Consider the following 13,682-nt stretch of genomic DNA (forward strand, 5'->3'; position numbering starts at 1 on the left):
ATAAGGCCAAAGATGACTGACTCATACCCTCAGAGATGAAAAAGGAGATTCAGTGTGTATTGTAAATAAATGTCTTTGCTTATATCATTGTTGTTTGTGTATTCAGAAATCCATTTTTGTCTGATGCTTAAAACCAAATCACACATTATTTGGTTTTACCATTTATTCGAAAGAAAAAAATATAATTCTCTTTTCACAATGACCTTCAATACAAGTACCCTGATAGGTGACACAAATAATACACAAAGAGATTGAAAAAAGCATATGTGGAGAAAAAAAACACTATAAAATATATGACACATAAAATGAGCTTTTACATACAAATGTAGCATCACTTTTCCTCGCAGGCAGATTTGAGGATCCCGTCATGTTTGAATTATAGCTGCGCAAGTACACATAAGTTGAATTCAGACTCCAAAATATATTTTCATATCATACATGAACTGGTGTTGTATTAACAAAAGAGCTTACCAGCAAAGAGCCAGCCAACCAGTAACAACCTCACTGCAAAACTTCAAAAAAGAATAAACAAAGAATACACACTTAAACTTCTGATATAAAATACAACTTAATACTGTATTCAAAGATGCCTTAAAGTAGGAGTCACCAAATTCTACAATACACACACACACACACACATTGAAGTGCATTTGGGTTTAACTTGATGTTGCTGTCAATCGCACAAATTTGCATCACCAACACAGAGTCAAAATCTCACCAAATGTTAAGAACCAAATACCAAGCTGTTGATGAAAATAGTCCGGCTGATGCACTGACTTGCTTTAGATAAAAAGCGGGAAAACGTGGTGCTGTGTGCCAAGTGGGAGAAAATGGACTAGATGTTGTACAGGTTCAATTCACCACTCAAAAGTCAGGATATCCAGAGAAGCAATGCTAATCTTGTAATACCAGCATTAAGGTCCGTAACTGTCTCATTCAAAGACAAAACCAGTCTTTCATCCTTCCACACGAGGCTGTTGTTGCTCCGATGGAGATACACAAAATCCACAGACAGGTTTGATTTCCTTTAAGTGCCTAAAGCAGAGGTGGTATTGAAGAAGCCTAGCTGATGATGCAAACAGCAATTCAAGCATTTTCTTGGGAATCATTAGACTCAAAAATGATTACCATTCATGAGGACGTGCAGTACAGAGGGATATAACAACTCTGCAGCTGAATGCTGGTGGCACCGGATGAATTTCATCCAGGCTTGTTATAGTATGATTTATGAACCATTCATTTCCTTGTGATCTCAAAGCCCAGATAAAATTGTGAGAATGTGGCTCCAGCTGCAATTGTTCTTATGTACTGTAGATCAGCATTTTATCTGTACTTTGGCCAAGGGAATGTTAAAATACATCCATAAGATAATATGAGGGAATCTGTAGCTTTAATACACTTTGCTCATTTACAGTCTGCAAAGCAGAGGAAACATCTTTCTCTTAAGACCGATTCTCTCGATGGAGAAGGGAAGACCTGGAAAATAGGATACAGAAAATCATGTTATTTGACATATCCCTCTGTCTTAGTTCAGGTATCATGTGTGTACAAGTCTGTACACCCACCTAAGAGACCTACGGCTGTCCTTCTCCATGTTGTTCTCAGGTCCTTCACTCTCATACGAAGCCAGATGCAGTTCTGTAGCAGAAAAATAAGTCAAAGTTTGAGTTTAATTTGTTTTTCCCCGTAGATAACTGCATGCTGCGGCATGTGATTAATAAATGATGAGCTAGATGAAGTTATTTGTAAACGTAACAGTGTTCTATTGTTAGTAGAATATAAGAATATACACTAACCATCTTCACTGAAGACAGGTGTGGTGACAAGGTACTGGAGGATTCGGCGGTCTCTGTCAAATGGACAAACCACCTGGCGCCAAACCAGGAACTCGCTTACTTGCTTTGCCAGCTCCCACAATTTCTGTTGAGGAATTAGAGGAACAGAATTGCATTATTTTCTGACCACAAGGAGGTGCCATTATGTTACGGGTGAAAGTCTGAGCTTTTGCTGTGTAGGAATCAGTTATATAGTTTAACAGAGAACTGTGAAACCCTAAGAACAGCACTGCTATGCTGAGAGGAACCAAGATCCAAACTCAAACTGATTTCAGTCAAATGCTCAGCACGTAATTTACGGACTGACCTCAAAGTTAATGTGGCCATTGGGCAGCCTGCTGGCACAGCCTTCATTCAGGAAGTAGATGTCTTTAATGAGGAGACTGAAGAAAGGAATCACAATCTGGAAGAAAGAGACAAAGGCAAGTTTAATCACACATTTTAAATTTATGACATGTTTTGCTTTCATTTCCAAAAGTTTCATCCTGTGCTTCCTCACCTTCTCCTGGCTGCTGTGTGCAGTCTCAGACCTCTGGGTGGCACCACGCAGTGCAGTGCGGTAGTTACTGAAGTTACTGGATGGGTCCATCTGGTGCTGAATGAGTTCAGGCAGAGGAAACATTTATCAAACACAAATGCATATATGCATTTAGATGCATTAAGCTTTGGTAATCCTACATTTTAAATAAAAACCCTCTAAAAACGTTAACATTACAACATAACATTTTTAGTTCATAGGTACAAAGTCTTGTATGTATCCGGGTTTTCTCACCTCCAGTATTTCAAATTTATCAGTGTTGACTTTACTCCATGTTTTCTTCAGTCTGGAAACAGGACTCATGTTCATCCCAGCTGTAAGACAAAGCAACAGATCTCAGAAATTGAGCCGGCTGGACTGCTTCAAGCCTCCACTAACTCAGTTTTTTACTTCCTTGAACTGATTAGTGCTAGCCAGGACTCCAGCTGGCACCGAATTTACTGACATTATTAAATTTGATTATTGGCTCTTTGACAAAGAAGTGATGGAAGCTACAATCTAAGGGTAGTGTTCCTTACTTTGACGACAAGCTGCGACAAAGTTAATTTGGAAATAGAGAATAATACTGATGATTGATTTTAGTGCCCGTTAGCACCACATGATCTGTTTGGGATGCTGCAGGACTCTTTTTTCTTAAATGTCTGCAGAAACAAGTTTAAATATGTGGTAATTGTGCACTACAATTCCCAGAAATCACCTGTCAAGCAAAGTGTGCTGGTCCAAGTAGACTTGTCTACTATATTGGATGCCTATGCAATATGATGTCCTGTGTTTTTTTTGTGGATACTCACTGATGATTGCCATGAGGGAGTTGAAGTTGCCGATGTTGAAACACTCCTGAGACACGTCAATGAAGAACTCTATTATCCGTGCTCTGTGTTTCTTCTTCATTGGCTATACAAAGTGAACATGATAGGAACTGAATCAAAGCTGTCATGTAAAATGCTGTTTAAGAAGATTTTAGTTTCAAATTAAATCAACTCAGGTTCAGGCCTTTGAAACACACAAAGCAGACAAACAAGATTGTTTGTGCTTTAAAAGTTGTTTTATACAGTACATGGCCAACTCTAGATGGCTGATTGTCTTTCATAATTAATATAAATGGAAGTGACACCTGCATACACAGCAAATAGCATGTATGCAGGTAATAAAAGTAGGTGTTGTTATTCGTGAACATGGACAGACATCTTACCATGCATATCTCAGTGGCCACCAGATAACTCAGTCTGTTGAACCAGTTGACGTAGGCCTCCAGATTACTGGTTTTACGCTTCCTGAAGAAACCCTAAAACATGGAGTGAGATATATGGTTCATTTTTTTTATAACCGCTTTCATTATGTGCAGAAATCTTTCTTTCACTCCCACCTTTAACAGATTTTTGTAACAGCTAGCTAAACAGTTACAGTTACGCAGTATAACCACAATGTCCTCATTTCACTTCCAGCCGCGGTACCTTTGTTCCCATCTCTGCTCCAATCCCTCCTGTCTACCTCTGTGATATCAACTATAACTAATGAAAGGCAAAAACACCTAAAAGCTAAAAAATAAAAACAAATCTAATGAAAGACACTGCTGCTATTCTGTAATGTCCTTTGTAAATGAGTCTTGACAACCCATCCTTCCAACCTGCACAGTGAAGTCTGTGACGTGTCTGTTGTTACTTCCATCTCATTTACATTAGGGTCTTTTAGTTTTCTGTGAGTTGCTCTGTGGTGAACCCGATTGCCAGAGGCACTATTGTATAAATAAACATTATAAAAGCTTTGTATAAATAAACCTGACTTGGCCATGATGATGTAATCCCAGAGAATCATGGCTCTATTAAATGCTTACACAACACAGACTGCCAACTCCACTCCAAACTTCCCCTCTACACTTCAGGACCCTGACTACTGACTCAATCACTCTTTTATACAAAGTGGGTCTTATATAACTAACAAAGGACCGGTGAGATGCAGCACAGTCACAAAGCTTGTTCTCAGCGGTGCTGATTGAAAATGACCCTTCAGCTGACTCACAGTCCTACTTAGGAGGGAAAGAGCCCTTCAGATACACTTAGACATATGCAGCATGGCTCTTTTATACTGTGTTTGATGTGGTTTCAAAAGGTGAATTTAAAATAAGCTATACAAAATTCACATTTTATCTGTCAGGGGAAAGGGGCTTTCATGTGGTTTCTAAAGCAAATTAACCTGAAGCAGGCTGACAATTACACCTAAAGCAGAACCAAAAATGAAGACACCTAATCAACATAATAAGAAAGAACAACTTCAAAATGACAACAATCTGTGGCTTTTCTTTGAAACTGAAAATTACACAGAAAAAACGATATGCCACGAGCTGATCTGTAGCTTTAGAAAAGTATCGAATAAAAACAAATGTAACTCTAGGAATAAGCAAACAAGTGACCATTTACCAAATGAATGAGTAACCAAGCTTCAAATTGAGAGATTTTTAAAGTTTGAATAGTCTAGAAGAGTTGTAATTGGGATAGTGTAAAAAGAAATATAGTGATTTGTAGTTTCCAAACAACAAGCTAAGGAGTGATGCATTCAAAATGGATTGTACCTTGTGGTTCTCCAGAGGATCCTTCATGGCAAATGTTTGGATGAACTCCTCAGGCCCGATAAAACTCAGCCTGTCCTGTAGGCAAAGAGCAGGAAGAGAAAACAATGGTAAGGTGTGCACAAAGAAGAAAAAATGATCAATTATCAAGAAGAAAAGCATGATCAACAAATGACGTATAGATGAAAAGTCTAAAAAAAATGCATTCCTAAACACTGTACACCACAAAAACAATAAATTTGTAAACTTAGCTCAGTTAAAAGCTTAAGTAGCAACCACATATAATGTCATAATTAAACAAACTACTATAGATCCTCCATGTCAAACAGCAAATGATTACACAGGTTCTTACCAGTTCAATGTGTGTGAGCTGCTGAGCCAAGATGAAGGGGTCATCGCACACACTCAGGATGTCGTTTCTCTGACCCGAGGCCTGTTTGCTTTTCAGGGAAGCAGGCCGCTCCGATGCCACAGCATTAAGAGCAGCCACTGCTTCTTCGTACTGGCCTAGGGCTGACAGCCGTTTGATCAGCCGCTGGGTCATCTGCTGCATGGCTCGCCAAGAGTACTAGAAGCACACACGACAACACTAAATCATTAGATATGATGCTAAATAACAAGTAATTCAAACTTTAAGATGAAATAACTAGACTCGCCTCATCTATTATTAGAATGCCCAAAAAGTTCAGAAGATATATTAATGTAAATAAAAAACAGAATGCAATGACTTGTGAATCTCTTAAACGCATATTTTAACATATCTGAGATATTTGATAATATCATGGAAAATATTAGCTCATTTTGAATTTGATGGCAGCAAGACATCACAAAATAGTTGGAATAGGGTGATGTTTACCATTGTGTAGCAGCCCCTTGTCTTTTAACAACCCTTTTAATACTCTTTAGTCTGCAGGACACGCCGTCTATGATTTCCAAATAGAATTTCAAACTTGGATTCATCTGAATACAGAAGAGTTTTCCATTTTGTTCTATTGTGCATAGAATATGGGTTGATAAGATTTGCAACTCATTGCATTCTGTTTTTATTTAACTTTTTTACATGTTTCCAACTTTTTAGAACTGGGATTGTACTTTATTAATGGTATAACAGTACAGACCAAGCCAGCCACATTTGTCCAGGATATGTGGCTGCAAGCTTTGGCACATCTGGGTTAAAATAAATCTATTTTGAGCCTTGATTTAATTATTCTAGCGGCCCAATGTGTATTATTTATCGTGAGCCTGGCAACCACATGCTAGATTTATACTGCTATTAAGTTGAGAAATCAGCAGGAGTTACAGACCTTTCATTGTCAAAATTATCACATCACGTTTTACACTTTTGCCTGTGTGTCCTGCAGGAGATAGTCTTTGATGCTAACCTCATCCCCCCGAGCCACATGGTGCGTCATGTCCTTTAGGCAGCGCATCATCCTCTCGTCCCTGAAGTCGTATGGAAACGTTTCTGTCCACTCTGTCAGCAGTTGCACCAATTTAGGGGCTACCTCACGGAAACGGATCTGAAAAAAGTTATATAGCACATTAAGTGTCACAGGAATAAACGTAGCATTTATGGGTGGGACAGTATCTGAACCCATTGTCACACAAAGAATAACACAAAGAATAAACCCCCTCCATCTGGAATTTCTTTGCTTTTGAATTTTGTGTGTGTGTGTGTGTGTGTGTGTGTGTTTGTCTGTAGCTTAGGTTGCAACAATTGTACAGTGGGTGTGATGTTCCAATGGAGCAACACAGTAAAACAGACAGTGTGAGCATGCGTGCGTGCAATCTGCCAACCTTGTCCAGCAGTGCATCTCCGGACCTCTGCTGCTCCACACACAGGTGACAAACTCTCGTCATGAGCTCGTATGGGTGCAGGAAGAGGCGTGAACTCAGCAGGAAAGTGAACACATATGACCTCTGATGATGAGGAGACAAAACAGCTCTCAGAGAAACAACAAAGGACAAGAAAACTTCTCATACACACGACTGCTGACATCTTTCCTCAAACTGAACTAATTTTTTGTCTGACCGCAAAAAAACATCATGCATTGCCTAAAACATAAATACCATTACTTACATCAGGGTAGTAGTCCACTGTGGGAACCAGGTGCTGAATTAGCGCCTCAAGGGAAGCTGAAACCAAGCTGTTGTCATGGTAACACATCTCCCCATAGCTGGCTATGATACCGTGTCCATACTGACGAGCTTTCGCTACAGGGACGTTGTTACGACAGGACTGCTCACTGCCACTGCTGCTGCTGGTGGTGTGACGATATGCGCGGCCTGGACAGGAAGTGCTGTGTTGGCGGGGGCTGTGGGGCTGTGGTGACGAATACGGGTTCTCAGAAGCCGCGCCGCTGCTTTTGTAATGATGCTCCTTAGTTGTTGCAGAAGAAACGGAGCAGCTACGGTACGAACTGTGAGGCTGTGGTATGTTGTAGGGGTTTTCTGCGGTGGAGTAGGCACAGTTGTAGATATTTTCCTTTGTAGGCTTTGGGGCAGTGCTGCTGCGGTATGGGCTTTGAGGCTGAGGATGGTTGTTATTGTTGCTGTATGATGTGCAAGTGCTGAATTTTCCTGCATATGGAGTTGTGGGAGGCATGATGACCTGTAACAGACAAAAATACAAGTTTAGGGTTGGACATTGTAAATAAAATCCTAGTACATGTGATTTTATGACATCATTTGATTTGCACCATTGTTTAAAAACGTTAAACTTGTGTACTATTACTAATAGTTTTCTCTGAAATATTCTTGAAAATTCCAAAGTTCCCAAAGTAAATGGCAATGGTTGTAGAAAAGTCTGAAAATATATAAATAAATAATTGACCTCAGAATCATTTGAGCAATGCCTCTGGTGGGCCCCAACCCACTTGTTAAGTCACACAGACCTACTAGAAAACTCATAGAGGAGAGATGAAGATAAAAAGAGTAGTAACCAAGGTATGAAGAGCAAACAAATTCATATTATCTCAGAATAGAAATTGTCATATTGCCCATAGACGAGATGTGAATTACATAAAAAGACTTCTTTGACTGAATAAATTAAGAAGGATGTTTACTGAAAACATTTCATTTTGATGAATTATTAAAGTCAGAAAATAATGCTAAATTGCTGAAAGCAAAACACAACAGTAGGCTTTGTTTTTTAAAATGATCTTTTGTCTCTGCATCACTTTTTAGTCAACAACTGCATTCTGACTACAAATTCTCCTGCGGGTGTGTACTTTTTTTTTTTTAACACAAAACAGTGTGACTCAGCCCCACCTTCTTACTCAGGCAATGTGGTCGATGTCTAAGCTGCGTTCAAATGTTGTGAAAACATTAGTTTGAGCAGCTCGATCATGCAAAGCAAAGACTCAGAGGTGTCTCTGAAAGTAATTACACTTAATCACTTAATTTTACCCCTCCTCTGTTTACTGTTTTGGCTTTGAACTATTGAAAGATACCTCCTTGTGAAATTCACTTTCTCTAAAAAAATAAATAAATAAATAAAAAGTGTTTATGTGTAGAGATTTTACAAATAGCCTTTTTTTTCCCTCACATACCTGAAGCAAACTTATTGGCAACAGTGCTGCGTGAGGGGAGAAACAGGCCGACAGATGGATGATCTAAAGACAGCAATAACTTTTTTCGCCTTAATGGTGAAGATAATTGGATCTGAGGTTGGTAAGCTGATCCAAGATCACCACCAAGGCGTGCTTTAACTCTGGAGCCATCTTTATCCTGCTACTGTTGTCTGTCTAGGAACCACATGCCAGTGTAAATCGAGCTGCATTTACACACACACACAGGCATACACACCCCACACAGTGATGTATACACATGCACGTACATACACTGTGCCAGAAAAGAAAACCCCGCAGGAATCCAGCCGACTTTTGTTTGTCCATCAGAGGAGTGTCTGCCTGAGCCAACATCTTACACAAACCAACACACACACACACACACACACACACACACACACACACACACACACACCCTGTCCACCCTGGCGCCTATCCCCTTGCCATTATAATCCAAACACACACACATGACACACATAAACAAAGCATGGCTAGAGAGAGACACACATACACTTTTACACTGTACCACAGCGCCTGGCGTCCTGCCAGAGTAAGCCCGTCCAGTGCCAACCCGTCTTCTGAACTCTGTGATCTCAGCCTGCTGTTCTCCTTCTAACTTGGTTAAAAGATTACAGTGGCTTTACCTTCTTAAAGTTACGATACATAATCTTGAAAAGTGCGGGTCTGGTGGTCAAGTAGAGATAAGAATCTAGTAAGTAAATTTGCATGCCTTTCTTCTATTTCCAAGCTTCTGTTTGCACTGCAAGGTGACCTTATGCAAGAGGAAAACTAAAACTAACAGTAAAAATTTAAAACCAATCTTTTTTCCATACAGACTTCCTGAAAAGCTGACCCTTTGGATAGTTGTGGCTTTCCAAGCCACTGCACTGAAATTTTACTCCTTCTAAATCACAGGTTGGACTCTCCATGGACAACTTAATGATGACATTCAGAGCATAATTTCACATTAAAAGCACTGTTTACATCCTCTTGTTTTTAATGTTTGAAGATTGCAGCTTTATGAAGGAGTTTGATGTGGAAATAAAGATACAGTAAAATGAAGAAATGTATAGCTTTGTTACATGTTAGTATAAACAATTTCTTGTGTTCAGAGTTTTCTCTTGAATCGAACTTTTACATGTACTGAAGAACCATTTTTCCCCACATCAATTTTGTAATTTGTCACATCAGACAATACCTTAGATGTTGACAAATGGCTGACTGTGTGCGTTACTTAAAAAGCCATAGCCAGGATTATCAAAATACTAAAACTAATGATGTAGCTTCAGGCGGCGTTTTATAATTAAACCAGTAAATTTGCCCAAAGTGCTTCAAAGAGACAACACAATGTAATAGTTTAATGAATGTAGCAATTACCAAATACTCCTGCTGTATATGAATGCTGCTATTTAGTGTGCTATAAATATTTAGATGTTACTGTAGAAAATGTTTTTACTTTGAAAAGAATAAACGGATTCTGGGGAAGAGTCGCCATTAAACTATTTGTCTGACAGTAGTTTTACCATAACGCCATGGCAAGAGCTGAAACCAACCTAAATCTTTTCACCCTTAGGCTATTTTGTTTCTCTAAATGTGATTTTTTAAAAAGGTATACCAAGCTGTTCTGGGGCCCACTTTAACAGGAGGGGGAGGTCTTCAACAATAGTGGTATTATCTATTCTGTCATGGCATTAGCAACCACACAAAGACCCCCAGGAAGAGATCAGAGCAGATCAGAGCAGATCAGACACACACAGCAGCTTTCACACACTCTGCTCTCAACCATCAAGCCGCATGACGCCCTGCCTCTGCATAAACCAGATCCTTTTCACATCAGTCAAACCAGTAACACAGACTTTCTCATTCTTCTTAGGTGTGAACTCTTATTTTATCTGCAGACATTATGTACTGTGAGGTCATGTGTCATAAATGTGCCCTTTTATTGAGAAGTGCAATAAAAACACAGCAATCTGTGTTTGTAACACTGGTAAAGCAGCATATCAAAACTCACATATTGACATAATCAGATACGTATGCACGTGGCCTTAAGAACAGCAACAGCTTAAATACTCTGCAGCCGTACAGCGAACAGCACAATCATGCAAACTGGCATTCAAATCGGCATTCAAATCATCTGCCACTAACATGCTCATTTTTAACTGTCCTTATTCAAAGCCAATTGACCCCAGCGAAGATCTACGAGCTTTGTGACCTAGTATTAGCAGTCAGAGCTGAAACCCCCTGATGGTCAACTACAGTAGGAGCTGAAAAGAAAGACTTCTGCTTTTTGTGACAACTAATTAAATTTGAAGCCTTTAACCAGGACTAGAGGTTAGGGAATTATTCAGGATCTAGGCTGCAGAAACATGATCTAAGTTGGCTGTGGAGATATACGAAGCTGTTTTTATTACTACAATATTCAGTGTATACTGCCAAAACAATTAGATCAACCCTAGTGTGACTCCTGATCTGGGCTCACAAACGGGATGTCATACATCTTTAAATGTACTAACTCTGGTATAAAGTTCAGCATGAAGTTTATCACAATGTGGACGTGAGGGAAACTTGCCACAAGCAGCAGTCTTTCAGGCTGAAGGAACAGCCCACACCTGATAAGAGGACCTGTAAACTAATTTCAGAGTAGTAAAAGACCAATGTTAGGTAATGCTATCTTTGTACCTTATGTACTTTGACACTAATAAGTTACACCAGATATGGAGCAAGACAGGTGTGTTGAGTAAAGCCTTTGCAGTCAGTCGGATTCCTAACAATTGAATGAGGTTCAAATTGAGGCTGTGCGCTTGTTGTTGGTTTTGTCAACATCGTACAAGAAACAGTTTTGCACATAAAAGAGACACTGCAGGCTACCTGTTATTTTTATCAATTTGGCTGGTCTGTAATAATAAAAAAAAAAAACAACAACAATGATTCGATATACTTCTTCATGTGGGGGAGCGACTCTTCTTGATTTTAGAATCCCACAGGCAAAACAAGATGAATCTCTGACGACTCAAATAATGGTGCATGGACATTTGTATTGAAATACAACATCATCCATTTTAAAATGGCTGGCCAAAACATAGCCACCTACTAGTACAATGTACACCACCACCCCTATGACCTCAATAGTCATATAATAGTAGAATTATTACTTTTTTACAGTCTCAGTAACATTTGACAAATTGTATAAGCAGAATTCATGGCAGAACTGCTTTATTGCACTGTATTAGATTGTACAGGTGGACTTGATGAAGTGGCAAGTGAGTGTATACATTATTGTGTTGAACTGAATACAAGCTTTAGTCCAGATATGATTTTATTTGACTTGGCTCGCCAAGCATGAGAAGCTGGATCCATCTAACACCCATGCTCTTTTGTGTTTTGGGTTTGTTTTCTTCTGCTTTGTTTAAATTACATCACTATATTATGTTATCGACCCCGAGTTCTCATTGTCTTTGCACTATGACCACTAGAGTTCAAGCCTCATTGTCACCTGACCAAATGAGCCGAGCCAAGTAGGAGGAAACATCACAGAGCTCAAACAAACCACTCCAGTCACACTTGAGTAAGCATACGGATCTGGTTAGACCAGTAACACCAGATGCTGCAACTGAGTGACCAGTGTAAAAACCTGCACCTGTGCCTAAATCCACATATCCAGACACACAGACAGACACTAAACACAGATTGACTAAACACAGTCAAGTAGGTATTTCCATCTGTGTAGACTCTTCACATACACACAGACACACACACACACAATGCATAGAGACTCATAAGTGCACACACACACACCTGCCCTATTTAATACCTGGTAGGCTAGTACAGTATTAACCTGGACTCAAAGAAAAAACATTTTATAAGAGGCAAAACAAAATAAATAGTTATTTTATACTAATTTAAGCAGCCAGTCTTTTAACTTAAACCAAGGCATTAATTTAGGAGGATAAAGGGACTTTTTTGGACGGAGTATAAGATGATTTCAGCTTTTTAAAGTCTGGTGGGCAGAAGTACACACGCTTTCTCTCACTTCTTTTGCTTCTCCCTACAGGCACGCACAATCTGTTATTCTCTCTCTTTCACACACACACACACACACACACACACACACACACACACACACACACACACACACACACGCTGGTCTACATTTTGTGTTTCTGACTGACTCATAACACAGCACAAGTAAAAGCTGACTGTGAAAAAGCCATGCTGTGCAACCACAGTCCCATCACAGGTGCTGGAACGAAATGCTTGTTTGTGTGCCTAATTATAAACTCATATGGGTGGTAAACAATAATAACAACAAATATCGCCATGAGGAGGTATAAAGACAATGTTTGCAGTATTTTTTTCGAATATCACAAGAAAGGCTGATACATTTTTTTGACTTACAAATGATGCTATATACACTTTATGATGCCAAATACCAAATGCAATGACAGAAATGTTGTAAACACGATTTCATGACGTAAATGTTCAGTTAGTTACTATAAAATGTAAGATTTGTTATTATGATCCTATAAGTCATCACCATGAGTTGCATAACTAATTTAAATCCAGTGAAATACATTGTTGACGGTGAAGCTCAATTTCTGATCAGCACCAATAAAGTTTGTGGCTCCTCTAAATAAATGTATCATCCAAACCCTGAACAACTTACCTCTTAACGTTGTATGATGCAGCTCAGCAGTTTCGGTCACAGACACAAACTGTTGAAAAAGAAAAAACAAGACTATCCGAAGCTAAGTGTAAGTTCCACAGTATCAGCCTAGTCCTCACACAAGGAAAAAGCTGCAGTGAGTAACACGCAGATAAGCGTTTCAGCAGTCTGTCTGTGTTGTGTTGAGATGTGCGTTTCTACTCCTCCTGATATTTGAGGCAATTTGAACCAGCAGCGCAGAGGAAAGCCACAAAGCAAGGCGTATTCAAATGACTTCCAGAGAGCCGGGAAAACCGACCAATCGCTGCACCGAGGCGGGTCTCTCTGGGGTATGGTACTGACCAATCGTGTTCTTGGAGTGGAAAAATCGAAAATTCCTGACAGGCTGATTGGCTGGCTCGCCGTCTGTCTAGTTCTTTCTCGCAAACCCTGCCCGAAATTGCGATTGTTTTTGTTGGAGAGTTGGAATGGAAGGTGTAATGTTTCCTCCTGGAATGTGGTGCGTGCGTCT

At 39.5% G+C, this 13,682-nt stretch overlaps 1 protein-coding gene across 1 annotated transcript; it reads right to left on the bottom strand.

The window, feature by feature from the left end:
- Window positions 1-145: 145 nt before the first annotated feature.
- Window positions 146-13,405, bottom strand: LOC137103378 (ras-GEF domain-containing family member 1B-B-like). The gene is made up of 14 exons (XM_067483670.1): window positions 13,172-13,405; window positions 7,020-7,550; window positions 6,737-6,859; window positions 6,322-6,459; window positions 5,292-5,507; window positions 4,943-5,017; window positions 3,566-3,658; window positions 3,165-3,267; window positions 2,608-2,687; window positions 2,335-2,430; window positions 2,143-2,238; window positions 1,797-1,920; window positions 1,566-1,638; window positions 146-1,476 (listed from the first exon to the last, which is right to left on the bottom strand). The coding sequence occupies exons 2-14, from the start codon at window positions 7,542-7,544 to the stop codon at window positions 1,443-1,445; spliced, it is 1,776 nt and encodes a 591-aa protein (XP_067339771.1). The 5' UTR covers window positions 7,545-7,550; window positions 13,172-13,405; the 3' UTR covers window positions 146-1,442.
- Window positions 13,406-13,682: the final 277 nt, after the last annotated feature.

This window comes from Channa argus, chromosome 18 (assembly GCF_033026475.1).
Source record: "Channa argus isolate prfri chromosome 18, Channa argus male v1.0, whole genome shotgun sequence".
Lineage (NCBI taxonomy): Eukaryota > Metazoa > Chordata > Actinopteri > Anabantiformes > Channidae > Channa > Channa argus.